The sequence below is a fragment of the Camelus bactrianus genome, chromosome 12 (assembly GCF_048773025.1).
Source record: "Camelus bactrianus isolate YW-2024 breed Bactrian camel chromosome 12, ASM4877302v1, whole genome shotgun sequence".
NCBI classification, from domain to species: Eukaryota; Metazoa; Chordata; class Mammalia; order Artiodactyla; family Camelidae; genus Camelus; species Camelus bactrianus.
Window position 1 is genome coordinate 36,482,469 of NC_133550.1, and position 14,050 is coordinate 36,496,518.

General features: G+C 40.3%; 1 protein-coding gene across 9 annotated transcripts in view; it reads left to right on the forward strand.

The window, feature by feature from the left end:
• Positions 1 to 14,050, forward strand: part of ANKS1B (ankyrin repeat and sterile alpha motif domain containing 1B) — an 860,784-nt gene that overhangs the window by 765,740 nt on the left and 80,994 nt on the right. For all 9 annotated transcript variants that reach the window (XR_012510715.1, XM_074375248.1, XM_074375245.1 and 6 more), the window contains exons 18-19: positions 9,841 to 9,948; positions 11,970 to 12,149. Coding sequence is in view for 8 of the 9 variants with exons in the window: in XM_074375248.1 (XP_074231349.1) it covers positions 9,841 to 9,948; positions 11,970 to 12,149 (288 nt within the window). In the remaining variant the exon portion in view is untranslated. The remainder of the gene's footprint in view (positions 1 to 9,840; positions 9,949 to 11,969; positions 12,150 to 14,050) is intronic.

Sequence of the window (14,050 nt, forward strand, 5' to 3'; positions counted from 1 at the left end):
CAAAACTGTGGCTTTTCTACTTCTTAAGATGCAGAGCATTTTTATGTATTAATAATGCTACAGAGAAGTTTGCAGTTTTCAGATGCTATTAGCCCATCATCACGTCTCTAAGAATAACTTCAGATGTAGGATATAGCACATAGTTCCCATTTTCTTTCTTAACAAATTTTTCTTTCAGTAATCCCAACGATTGGGTTATTGAGCAATGGCAACCAGATTTCTCCTATGAAAACCTAATTCCCAATAAGCTGTGCATACAAGTAACTTACAGGGAAATTAGTTAAGAATTGATTGGTTGGTTGGTTTGTATTTTTAAAAAATCTTTTGGAGCAATGTTTATGTGAAAATATAATCATAGAATTAGTACTTTCATCAAGAGGTAATTCAGAGAGCTTTACAAATAAACCTAAGATTCTCATTGATTACAAAAGAAGGCTTTCTACCTCCAGAACCCTTAAATGCTCAGAGGCAATTATACCATTAAGGTCTCTCTATGCAAAGATTGTCTCATTTCCTCATAATCAGTATTTCCTGTTTATTAAGGCAGACGGTATACAGAAGACCCACGTATCCCACCCCCCACCCCACCCCACCTCCCTCTCACACCCTCACTCTTTCTCATCGTCCTTTGCTCTCTGGAGCTGTTTTAACCGCTTTTCCTTGCCGTAGGTTAACACAGTTGTGGCTTTGTTTTTGCTTTTGTTTTTTTTTAATTAAAGTATAGTTGACTTACAAATGTTATATTAGCTTCAGGTGTATAACAGTGATTAGATATTTTTATGGATTTTTATGGACTCTATATAAAGTCATTATAAAATGTTGGCTCTGTTCCCTGTGTTGTACATTATATCCTTGTAACTCTTTTATTTTGTAGCTAGTACTTTGTACCTCTTATTCCCCTTCACCTATTTTGCCCCATCTCTACCCCTCTCCCCTCTGGTAACCGCTAGTTTGTTCTCTATATCTGTGAGTCTATTTCTGTTTTGTTATATTCATTTGTTTATTTTTCAGATTCCACATATAAGTGAAAACATACAGTATTTGTATTTCTCTGCCTACTTTTTTCACTAAGCATAATATACTCCAGGTCCATCCATGTTGTTGCAAATGGCAAATTTTCATTCTTTTTATGGCTGAGTAATATTCCATTGTATATATGTACAGCATCTTCTCTTTGTCCATCTATCTGTTGATACACACTTAAGTTGCTTCCATATCATGGCTATTGTAAATAATGCTGCTGCAAACATTGGGGTGCATATATCTTTTTGAATTAGTGTTTTCATTTTCTTCAGATATACACCCAGGAGTAGAATTTTTGGGTCATATGGTAGTTATATGTTTAATTTTTTGAGGAACCTCCATACTGTTTTCCATAGTGGCTGTACCAATCTACATTCCCAGCAACAGTGTGCAAGGGTTCCCTTCTCTCCACATTCTCACCAACAATTGTTATTTCTTGTCTTTTTTACTGTAGCCATTTTGACAGGTGTGAAGTGATACCACATTGTGGTTTTGATTTGCATTTCCCTGTGATATCTTTTCATGTGCCTGTTGACCAACTGTGTGTCTTCTTTGGGAAAATGCCTATTCAGGTCATTAGCCCACTTTTTTAATCAGGCTGTGGGTTGTTTTTTTTTTAATATTGAGTTGTATGAGTTCTTTATATATTTTAGATATTATTCCCTTATCACACATATAATTTGCAAATATCTTCTCCCATTCAGTAGATTACCATTTCATTTTGTTGATGGTTTCCTTTGCTGTGTGAAAGCTTTTAAGTTTGATTAAGTCCTATTTGTTTATTTTTGCTTCTACTTCCCTTGCTTAAGAAGATAGATCCAAAAAAATATTGCTAAGACCTGTGTCAAGTACTAGACTTCTTCTAGGAGTTTTATGGTTTCAGGTCTTACATTTAGATCTTTTTATAAAATAGATCTATTTGGAGTTTATTTCTGTATATGGTGTGAAATGTTCTAATTTCATTCTTCTACATGTAGCTGTCTAGTTTTCCCAATACCACTTATTAAAGAGACTGTCTTTTCCTTATTGTATATTCTTGCATCTTTTGTAGTAAATTAGTTGACTATATGTGCATAGGTTTACTTCTGGGCTTTCTGTTCTGTTCCATTGATCTGTGTGCCTTTGTGTGTGTGTGTGTGTGCCAGTACCAAACTGTTTCGATTACTGTAGCTTTATAGTATAGTCTGAAGTCAGGAAGTGTGATACTTCCAGCTTTGTTCTTTTTTCTCAAGATTTCTTTTGCTATTTGGGGTCTTTTGTGGTTCTACACAAATGTTAGGATTATTTGTTCTAGTTCTGTGGAAAACGTCATGGGTATTTTGATAGGGGTTGCATTAAGTCTGTAGATTGCTTTGGGTTGTATGGACATTTTAACAATATTCATTCCTCTAACCCATGAACATGGGATATCTTTCCATTTATTTGTATAGTCTTTATTTTCCAACAGAGTTGTATTTTGATGACATCTGTCATACAAACTGTTATTTACTGATTATTTAGTATCAGTTGCTCTGAAAAGTAATAGCTGAAGGAAAAGAAAATTTGGAAAATCTAATCATAGGTTTTGGGTTTTTAGATGAAGTGTTAGAGGGACAGGGAGGAGTTACAGATGGTGGGAGGTAAAGAAGTTTTACATCACCTTTGGCAAAACTGTATAAAAGAATTAGGTGCTAAAACTCAGAAGGAATAGAAAACTATTGAGAGTAGAAAGGAAAAGAAATAGGATCTAGCTCTTCCTTCATTCTCCTCTTCATCTTTCAGAGATATCTCCCCTACTTCATTTGTTGTCCGTTGCAAAAGGGATCAGATTGGGGATTTTAAGGATACCTCTTTAAGGTGGCTTGTGTGCTAGATGCCAGGAGGGACCCTGGGACGCAGGAACACTGTATCTGACCTTCTAGAGCTTATAGTCTGGTTGAACAGGTAAGGTACACACACAAGAGAACTAGCAGTACAAGCCCCTGTGTATCAAGGTTCAACAGCACAGGGCAACCACAAATTCTAGAGAAGTTCAAAGAGAGAGATGAGCAAAGAAGGCTGTAGGTAGATCTTAATTTCATCTTTGCAATATTCTAATGATAAGGAAGACAGGGACATTCTAGAGTATGCAGAGGTGTTGTGCGTTTGTGCTGCAGAGATGTGCATGACACAGTTGGAGACACAGAGGAGATTTGGCTGGAGTCTGGCTGGAGTTAAAGACATTTTAGATCAACAGGTGAGGGCGCTGGAAAAGTGAAAGACATGGTTCTTGATCTAAAATCTACCCAGTGGTATCCAGAATAGCACATTTAAATAGCAAAGTTAATATTCAAAATTTTGCTGATAGGGTTATTCAAGGATAGGGTAAGAAAGTTTTAAGTTTCTGTTATACTTAAAAGAGAAATAATGCCCTAATTCAGTGCTTTATAACTTCCAGAGCAGCTTCTTAACCATTCCCATTCAATCCACAGATATCCCTTTGGGTCTTAGAAGGCTGTATAGACATATATATTTAGATAGATAAATGAATGGATGATAGGTAGGTAGGTAGGTAGTATAGTATAGTATACATAGGTAATATACAGGTATATATACACATCCATGTTTTTTAAAATATTTTTCCGCCTACTTGGATTGAGAGCTCTAGAGGAATGAACATTTTTTTCTTCTTTGTTGCTCACAAATTGCTTAACATGGTGATTATATATGAAAGACATCCAGTGTTTGTTATTATTATTGTTAATTTATAATATTATTATTATTGTCCCTTTAATACTGCAACTCAAAGATGTTAAGGACCACTCAGCTAGAGGAAGAGTCAGGAAAAGAACAAAATGTCATGCCTGTCTGCTTCAGACGTCATGCTATCCACCATACCATTCCAGACATGGATTATTACAGCCCAAGAAATGAGAGAGAAAAATATCACAGTCAAAAATCGAATGCAAGTTCAGACGAGGACTTCTGGAATTGTGGGAGTTGAATTTGAATGACACACAGGCACTTTTGCCTTGATGCTCTCAGGTGGAAAGTGTTTAGAAATCGTTACCAGGGAGGGGGAAAATCTTTCACTATTAATTGCAATTTTAGTTCTGCCAAGGAGAACAAAGCTGATAAACTTCCATCTCAACTTTCATTATGGGCATTCAGAACACTGGCAGTTTTGTTAGAAGAGGCCCTGCTGAAGCCAGATGAGTTCTCTAGACTTGCATGGGAGCTGCTCTCCTTAGTTGGCAAGTACCTAGAAAAGGAAAGGGGGAAATAATCTACCCTGTTTAACAGAAGGAGGGTTCCGCAAGCAGGATGGAGGTATTTCATCCCAAATACCATTTAAATAAAAATCCCTTTCTAAATATAACCCCAGAATTAAAGGATGCAGTCCCACAGTGATAACCAGAACCACCCATGTGCTCAGCACTGCTGCACGTGTAATCTCTGGAGGATTCCAGCTACATGTGTTATTTCACATCTGTCAGCTAAATCTGAACTCCAAAATATAACAAATGCAAAATGTGACGCTGAGAAACATTATGTGGGTTTGTGATTTTTCCCCGGAGGACTTGGTCCAGCCGGCAATAAATGGATTGAGATTTCATGTAGAATGTGGAGACAGACTGTGGCTGCATGACTCTTCTTCGTGACTCTCGTGCAGCCTTGCAGTTTTCCTTGGTGTCTTTCATACTGTGTCTATGCAAACGAGGCAACGGAAATGGAAATTGTAGGAAGATAGCAGTTTTTTTAAAGCACGTAGAATGTTTGCTATCCAGAAAAGAAGCATAAACTAAACTTCCAACAATAAGAGGATGGTTAATGAATTATGACAAACTTCTCTAAAGCAATAATTTGGTAATACGGAGGTACTTTAGATGTCTACCGAGAGTCAGATGTATAGGAACGTTCTGTAGCTGTAATACTGAGTGAAAAAAATGAAGGTGAAAATTGTACTTACATTATGGCCACCACAAAACATAATCATGGGGACACAATGAAAGGAAATATGCCTAAATGCTAATAGCCTAGGATGACTTCTTGTCTTAACTTGTTTTTCTGTATTTCCTGGTCTTTACGACGGGCAGACAGTATTGTTATGATAATCAAGACGTTGTTTAATTTTTAAAAAGCAGATAAAGGGAAAAAATGTTTAATTTATATCACATTAAATTTCAAAAGGAGAAAAAAGGAAGTCTGAATACCCTGACTTCCAGCTGGTGTGACACGTATTCTGTTGTAAGCTCTTGAGTGTGAGGGTCATGTCGTGATATTGTCGGGCAGAATTCCCACAGCTAAACCCAGAAACGTAAGTGACAGTGACATAATCTTACAACATTGTCACTCAGCACAGTTTTTCTCCCATTGCCAGGCTGTGTGAAGGGGTCCTCTTTAACTGAGACTGGAGAAGATTATCGATAGGCAGCAGCCTGTGTTGTTTCAACAACATTCTTTCCCTTTGACCTACATTTCTCATCATGGTTGTAATAAAAAACATTAAGAAAATATGCAGTAACTTTAATTTTTTACCTATTGGAACTCAGGAGTTGTAACCACATTCTTATCCTCGTATGTATAATAGTTTTTCTCTTAGTTAATGGTTTGGCTGAGTAGCTATTTATGGTTGGTTTCTCTGAGTTTCCCCTTTGACTCCGCCAAATAATTTGTGGCAGAAACTTGGTATTATTTTTTGAGTTGAGAAGAATTGTCTCAGTGTCTTGGAATAACTAAATGCCCAGGATTTTACCATTACTTTACCTTTTACTCCAATGGGATACCTTCCTTTTACATGCAGTTAACTTTACACCCAAGCAGTGATGAAAACCATACAGAATTCTTCTCTGCTGCAGTAAACATTGCTCTGGCTTTTAGAAAACTGAAGGTTTACAAAGTGACTAGTCATGAGTTTTGGTGCCTGGGGTGGTAGGATTTCACTACTTATCTGTCTGCTTACAACGATAATCAGATGATAAGCTATTCTCACTCAAGGCAAACCCAGCTGCCTTTGGACTTGGCTCTTCCATAATGACTGCCTTCCTTTGGAATAGTTTCTCTGTTACTATCTTGTCAGTTGGATTCTTATTGTCAGCATCAGAGTTGTGAAGCTTAACGTCACCCTCCCTACCACTCAGACATTAGCCAACTTGGATGGAATCAGGTTGATGAGGACTTCCTGTCCTTTGTGTAAATATACATCATGCAAGGAATTCTGTAATGTACCAGTCTGGGCTCTTTGGGCCTGAAGCTTTAACCTTGTCCAAAACTGAAGCTGTATTATTTTAATGTTTTCAGATGCTCAAGATCCAATACAAATGTTTTGAATGTTATAACTCAAAATAAAAATAAGCATCCTAATGTGTAACCAGTAGTGTAGCTAAGGCCAAACGGTGCAGAGGTTAATAGCAAGAAGGGGATGGTGAGTGGTAAAGAGGAGGTTAAACATCAGGTGCGGATCCCAGCCAGGATACCCGGTAGCACTGTGACCTTCCACAAGTTACTCAGTATTTCTAAGTCTCTATTTGCCTCTCTCAAATGGGACTGATACTGTTATTGTAAGAATTAAATGAGATATTTACAGGTAATGCACTTGGCTCAGCTTCTGGCACAGCTAGAAGATGGCAAACGGTAATCATCAGGATCTTCTGTAATATGGGATCATTTCGAGTAAACAAGGAGAGACACCCAAGCGCTCTTGACGTGAATGATTGCTATGTTTATTTGTTCATGCCGTCTGCCTCTGTCTACCTGTCTTCCTCTTTGGGGTAGTTTTGTGGAGGAGGCAGGAATGGAGCTCCAGTTTGGAGGAGTGTCTCAGCTCACCTCCTATGGATAGCAGATGGTGAGCGTGGGAGAACAGGACACATTCCTTTAGATTAGGTCTGGTATTAAATTAATAGCTAAGAAACCAGACCCATTCCTCCCAGTACATGTCACTTCACTGAGGGCCCTTCCAAGGTTAACCACATCTCTTCATGCAAAGCACCAGCATTTTTGTTTGACATGATTATCTTTATGAAAATGACCAAGTCCCTGCTTTCCTGGGTCAAATTTCCATGCCTCCGCAGAGACCGGTAGCTGGAGTAGGCACACCGTGAAGGTTGCATCTTCTGTGCGCTGGGCACTGTGCTGATTATTCTCACAGCTTCACTGTTTATCTTCCCAACAACATCTGAGGTTGGCATTAACTTCCTCACTCTATAGGTGGGAAAACTAGGATCGGAGGAGTCAGGTAACTTGCCCAAAACTGACTTGTCAGAGAGTGAACCAAAAGCAGCACTGGAGGTTACACCAGCTCAACTTCCCCATAGTTATTTGTTATTTACTGCCAGTTATTTGTCAGAATAATTTTAAATGTCTTTATTACTATAAAACCATTTCTTAACAGGATTCAGAGGTCCAAGATAGCACTGTCACCACCAGGTCCAATTACCTAATGAGAGAAGGCAGTGGGGATTTTATGGGAGGAACGTTTATCTAGTAGAAGCTTTGGCAAAGTAATTGAGAAGAAGAATAAAAGGGAATAAGAAGATGTAGTATTTTTTAGACTTGCAAATACACTTGAAAAGGTTAATGTATTTTTCTGAAATGGAGGAATCCTTTGATCTTGATACTTTAAAAAAAGAAACATAGTAAGGATATAAGGGCATTTCTGTGGATCGTATGAACAGTGTTGCCTGCGAGTAATCAGAACTAGGACCACACTTATTTAGCATATTTTTAGATCGTCTGAAAAAAGGAGTATATGGTGAACTTTCAGGTTTTTCAAAAACTGCCAAGCAACTCCAGGTAGTGAAACGCCAAGCTGGCTAATACGAATGCAGAAAGCGACACAGGGTTACAGGAGTGGGCAGAAGGGTGGCAGATGGGCTTCTGCACGGACAACTATAAGATAAGGAATTTAGGGAGCAATAATTCAAAACATTCTTCCAAGATTAAAGGGCTCTGCACTATCACCTATAACAAAATTAAGAGGTTTTACAGTCAGTGTATATTTTTGTGCCTAGTTACTCCTACTGCAGCTAAAAGGCTAGCCAGAAATCAGGAGTGCCCAGAAAGGGCATTTTCAAAGGGGCTCTAAAAGCAGGAAATAGTATCTCACTCAAATGTAAGGCCATGGTTCACTTATACCTGGAATACTGTGAGTAATTGTTCAACAGACCTGAAGCCGTCGGAAGAGGGGAGGAGAAGGCACAGAGAGAGTCGATCAAAATGACCTGTCAGAAAGAGAAGCTGCTTTATGAAGACAACCTGCAAAGATTAGGATTCATCAGCCTAGGAGTATGAAGGTTTATAAAATCAAGGTGTTGTGGTCCATGTAGACACACCTTGAGAGTGAATAGAAAAGGAATAGAGCATCATGCTAGTTTAAAATTTTAAAATCTAAATCCATTTAGGCAGAAAGGCCAATAGGCTAACTGAAGAATAGGCAAATAAAAATTCAATGAGTGCCAAAGAAATGCACTCCCCAACCTCTTAAAACTTGAAAAGAGAGAATTTTGTTTTAAAAAAGTCATTTTCACAACAGGTCATATACTTTTGGAACTAGTTACCAAACAAGAGTTGTTCTATTCTGGTACTACACGTGTGCAGGAAAGAGGTAAACATACAATTTATGAGTGGGTTTATAATTTGCTGTTTTAAAAAGTCAGTAAAATTTGGAGATATACCCAAACTTTGCAGTTTGCCTTGGAGTAAAACAAGTTTTAGGATCAGGCAAACCAGATTCAAATCCCAGAGCCACCACATTCTGGCTCTTAGGTAGGCTACTTAACCACTCTGAACCTCAGTCTCCTCTTCTGTAAAACAAGAACACCTTCCAGTTAGCAATGTTGGGATGATTGAAAGGGGGTAGCATTGGTAAAGCTCTGGGAAGGGCTGAGGACAGAGGCACCCTGCAAGGCTTGGTTTCCTTTGTCATCTCTTCTACATCGTGCCCTTTGCGGCACTGTCAATCGCAAAAATCCCATCCTGAGGAGACTCTGAGTCTCTCCCAAGCAGGCAGTGCTTGATTCTAATCCTACTTTATTACTTCGATCTATGTAACATTCATTCTTTCTGTTTCATCGAGCCCCCATTATTTTAAACCTGGCTTTAGGCATTTGAGAAATAACAAGGATAAAGATACTCCAGGGTCCTGCTGTCAGGAAGCTTAGCTGGGGGACAGGGCTGCACAGACTCTAAGCCTGCAAATAATTTCAGAGAGTGATACAAACAGGATCACAAGGTAGAGCGTTTTGGGGGCTGAGAGCTCTGTTCTTTTCCAGAGGAGGTGGGAAGGGCCTTTGTGAGGGGTCAAAGCTTAAGCAACGTCCAGAGGGATGAGAAGGCATCATTTGAAAATCTTCAGGGGAACATTCCAGGCAGATGGACAAACCGGGTGAGAGGCCCCAGACTCAGAAATGGATATGGAATAGAGAAGGTGGAAGGGGAGAGAGACTGGGACAAGAGAAAGACAGAGGGCAGCCAGCCCTTTTGGGCCATGAGGCCAGATCAGGACTCGGATTTTATTCTAAGAGCAATAGGAAGCTGTGGGAGAGATGAGACGTGACTTACACTTTTGAGAGGTCTCGTGGCTGCACAGAGGGGATTGGCCCCTAGGGCGGCGTGAGTGTAAGAAGCGCTGTCCCTGCCTCTCTTCCTCCCCCCGCAGCCCTGCCGCTCCAGACTCTCTCCAGGCTAGTCCTGCCTCTCTGGGCCGTGGGTGGAGGGGCACACACTGATTTCACACCACATCTCACACAGTGCAGAGGTTAACTGTGCACACATCTCTTTCCACTCCTTCATCTTTTAGGACATATAAAAATTACTTTTCTCAAATGAAATATTTAACCCCAATATATGTCATTTCAGGTTTTAAAAATCAGTTTGATTGGCCACAGGAAACGTATTTTGGCATCTCTGGGAGACAGGCTGCACGACGATCCACCGCAGAAGCCCCCCCGGTCCATCACCCTCAGGGTAAGTGGCCACACGCTGGTCTTGTCCTCCACACTTAGCCTGAGAGATTATTTTGTGAAGTAACATTAAAATGACTGAAGCTGTGGGTCGGGAGGTATAGGCTGTTTTCCGTGTAGCTCACCTTATCTGTGTCAAACACCATCCTGCCTTTGATAGGGTTTTCTCAGACAAGATTTGTTTTTCTCGACTGGTTAAATATATTTTTTCGAGATCTAGAAACACATCTGAAAACCCACCACTTTTAAAGACCCGCTCCCGCGACTCCCCCCCACCTCAACATTCCCATCTACACCAGGAGAGAGGAAATGAGTTTTCTGTCAAACTCCTCAAACCCACAGGAAAAAAAAATCGATCAAGGACCAGAGTTAAGTAAAGATCAATTTAAAATTAACCTTAGGGTCTTCTGTTTTTTAAGAAGGGAAAATTGTCCAGCCTTACCCATTTCAGAAATTAAGAGTAGCAAATCTAGAACTTTATTTAATAAACTATTTCAGCCATATTTTAGAATGATGGGAAAAACTAGAGAGAAACTGGAGAAGGAAGAGAGACCTAGAGTGGAAGGGGAAGGAAGGCGAGAAGGAACAGAGGGAACGAGACAGAGAGAGATGATCTCCAGGCAAAACAGTCATGTTCACAGGGCCTGTCAGAACTTTTCAAAAATTCACCAGTAAGCCGGATCTCCACGACCAGTTGAAGAGTTCCAACTCTGTCCTCTTTATTTAGTCCAGCACTTGCTTGCTTCTGATTCCTTTCCTGAAGTGTCAGAAAGGCTAGTGGTAATAAACGAACCCAAGGCGGCATGTGGCCGTCACTGCCAGGGATGAAGTGCGGTCCAGTGCCCCTTATCAGTGAGCTTCAGCAAACGGTGAAACTACTGTCAGCATAGCAGAGTCAGGCAAGAGAGAAGCTGTTAAGATTCTGTGGCTGATTCGGTTTTAAAGGAGAAGAAAATACACAAAAATTTCAGGAAATGCAAGGGAATTGGCTCCAGGAGGGAGCTTGAGGAAAACTGATCAGTTGGGAGGACTGGGATATTTGGAGGCTAGCTGAGGGCTTTGGGAGTAGTGAACATAGAAATAGGACCCATTTTTCTCCCTCAGTGAAAGGAGCCTCAAATAAATTGGGGGGAAAATGAGGCCAGAGAGGGATTATTGTTTTGCTACACAAAAGAGGTGAAAGAAATAGGCACCATCAGTGTAGCCATCCTAAAATGACTCTTTAGAGGAGTAATTCCCTGCTACTCACACTGCTCTTTTTCCTTTCTTCTTCTAAACCTCTCCCTCTGGTTCCCTGGAAGAGATTTAGGGAAACAACTAACAGATCAAAGACACAAATTCCCAAGAAAAAGTACAGTACCTTAATCCATCAAAGGAGGTCCAGGACATCTTGGGGAGAAGTAGCCCTGAGAATCCACACGATCCAACCATCCTCTCACTTGCAAACCCTAGAGCCCAGCTGTCTGCCACCCTTTATCTTATTTCTGGACCAGTTTCCCTGAGTTGTCTTCGCCATTGAAACCCATCCTCTGTAATTACATGCATGGCTCTGCAGTCTGTGCATGTGACATGCCCTGTCCATACTGTGTCCTCTTCCTGACCCGATTGGCAGTCCACTCTTTGATGGAGGATAAGACCCACTAGGTCCCATTTTAGCTTTCTCGTATAGCATCTACCATGGTAAGGCCACTCAGGTCCACATGAAGACCCAGTTCCTTTCCCTGTAAACACATGGGATAGTGCCGGGGGTGCCCGACATAAGTGTGCCTCTTTCCTGAGGTCATCCATGATGCTGGCTTAAGAAAACAGAGCCTGATTCTTTATCCTGTAAGTCTTCGACCTGAAATGCCTAGAGGGAAAGTATTGACTAGATCATGCCATTCATAAAATGGTATCAGTTCCTTGATAGTTTATTCAAAAATGACTCCCCAGCCCTGCAGTGTGTCTTGTCAGTATTTCTCAATTTTGAAACCAAAGGTCGGCCACAAGAACATGGTATTTATTTCATGATGTATTTCCATTCAGGAACCCAGTGGTAATCACACTCCTCCTCAGTTGTCTCCATCACTTAGCCAAAGCACTTACACCACTGGTGGCTCCCTAGACGTTCCTCACATTATCATGCAGGGCGATGCAAGGAGGAGAAGAAATGAAAACTACTTTGATGATATTCCCCGATCAAAACTGGAGAGGCAGATGGCCCAGGTAAGGTGTTCAAGGTCTTTGTGATGTTTTTGTCTTTCAGTCACATCAAGTAATGCTTTCCCATTTGAACAGTCACTTACAATGGATGTCTACTGTGTACAGCCTAACTGGAATTTTACCATTAGATGCCATGACTTTCATTCCCTGCTCAGTGGAACTAGACTGAAACAGTCCTCTCTGGGAATGAAATGTATGCCCAGTTCCTTGTTATCCATTTCTTTACTGGAGAAATCAGTTCTGATCTCATTGTACCCAGAAAGTCTCTGCCCTAAAGGGAATAACACTGTGTAAGAATCAAATCATAATGAAAATAAACCATGCAAGTCTAGATTATAGAATGTAAATTGGTTGGATGACAGGGCGAAAGTCAGAAGTATTAACTCCGAGTATCGTTGTTAATTTCTTCCCAAGTTGACACATTTGTAGAAAATTGTACTATGGGGACTAGTTGCATCCATCTCATGTTGTCACCTTGAGTAGCTGAAAATGAGGCTGCTGCCTGACACAAATAACTCAAGAGGGAGCTCTGTCCCCTTCAGACCTTCCCATGTTTTTGGTATCGATGTCCGTGTCTTACCTGTCCCCAGATTGCCGCTCAGAAACTTGAGTCAGCTGTAACCGTCCTCAGAGCACATTCAGGTGGGCAGCCAGCCCTGCAACGTCGCCCCAAGGTTCGGAGATACGGATTTGTTGACAACTCCTGGCAGAATACACTCTTTTCATCCTCATTCTAGCTTCAGAGTGATGTGTTAAGAGGCTCCTCTCTGCCTCCCACACCCAAGATGAGAATCTTGAGGTGAAAATTTGACTATAATTGCTTTGCCTTGGTTGTTAAATATTTTCCTCAACTGCTTGGTGAGATTCTGTTTTTAAAAGCCATTAGTAAACATTCTATGCTGCCGCTCACGAAAGAAAAAAATCTGAAGAGAATGTTCTGGAAGCCATGGCTATTCTGCCTACAAATGCCCTGGAGAGAGGGTCTGAGATACTGCGTCTCTTTTCAGCTCACTCAGTATCGAATTGTTCTCAGGGCTCTTTGTGCAGAGAACAGCAGTGTTGGGATTATGGAGAATCTTTTATTGAAGGGCGATGGAAAATGTAGGAGAGACAAGAAAAGAGTAATTTTCTCTCTCTCTCTCCCTTGTTAAGCATTGTCTTTTAATCCTTATTACTGCTTTCACTGATGTTCTTTTTTTTTTTTTGAGCATTTCATTTTTATTTTTTCCAAGAAGTAATGGGAATTTTAATTACATTTTTTTCCAGTTTATTGACATATAATTGACACCCAGCTCTGTATAAGTTTAAGGTGTATAACATATGATTTGGCATGCATATCTTGCAAAATGATTATTACAATAAATTTAGTTAATATTGATGCTCTTTTAAATAAAGAATCTAAAAGCTTCCCCAACCCGAGATGTTCATATATTTCCTGCTATTTATCAGTATCTGTGGATCATATATGCAGTTAAATTTCTCTAATGACAGCATTTCGGAGAAGTGGTTTATTTTAACCTTGAACCATGTGGTCCTTATTTATTAATGCAAACTGGGATTTTCCTGAACCGTTCTCTTTCCTGGGTAGAAAGGATCATTCATTAAACAAGCGTCAGCTGTTACTGCCCCTGCCAGCTTCAGGAACAGAATCGCCTGTCTGAGCTGCTCATGTAATTTATGAAATTTCTCCATATAGTGCAGTTTTTTTCAAAGAGGAAATTAATTAGTCTTCTGCCTGTGTGTGAACATTCAGGTAATCCAGCGATTGCTCCCTTACGTTCCTTGTGAGAATCACAATCTAGGGGCACTGTTACCTTTTGAAGAGCCTGGATCTTTTTCATGTCACTCCAATCAGAATGCATCCCTTTCAGGGATTGTCTTGCCCTTGAGAAAACTGAATGAAC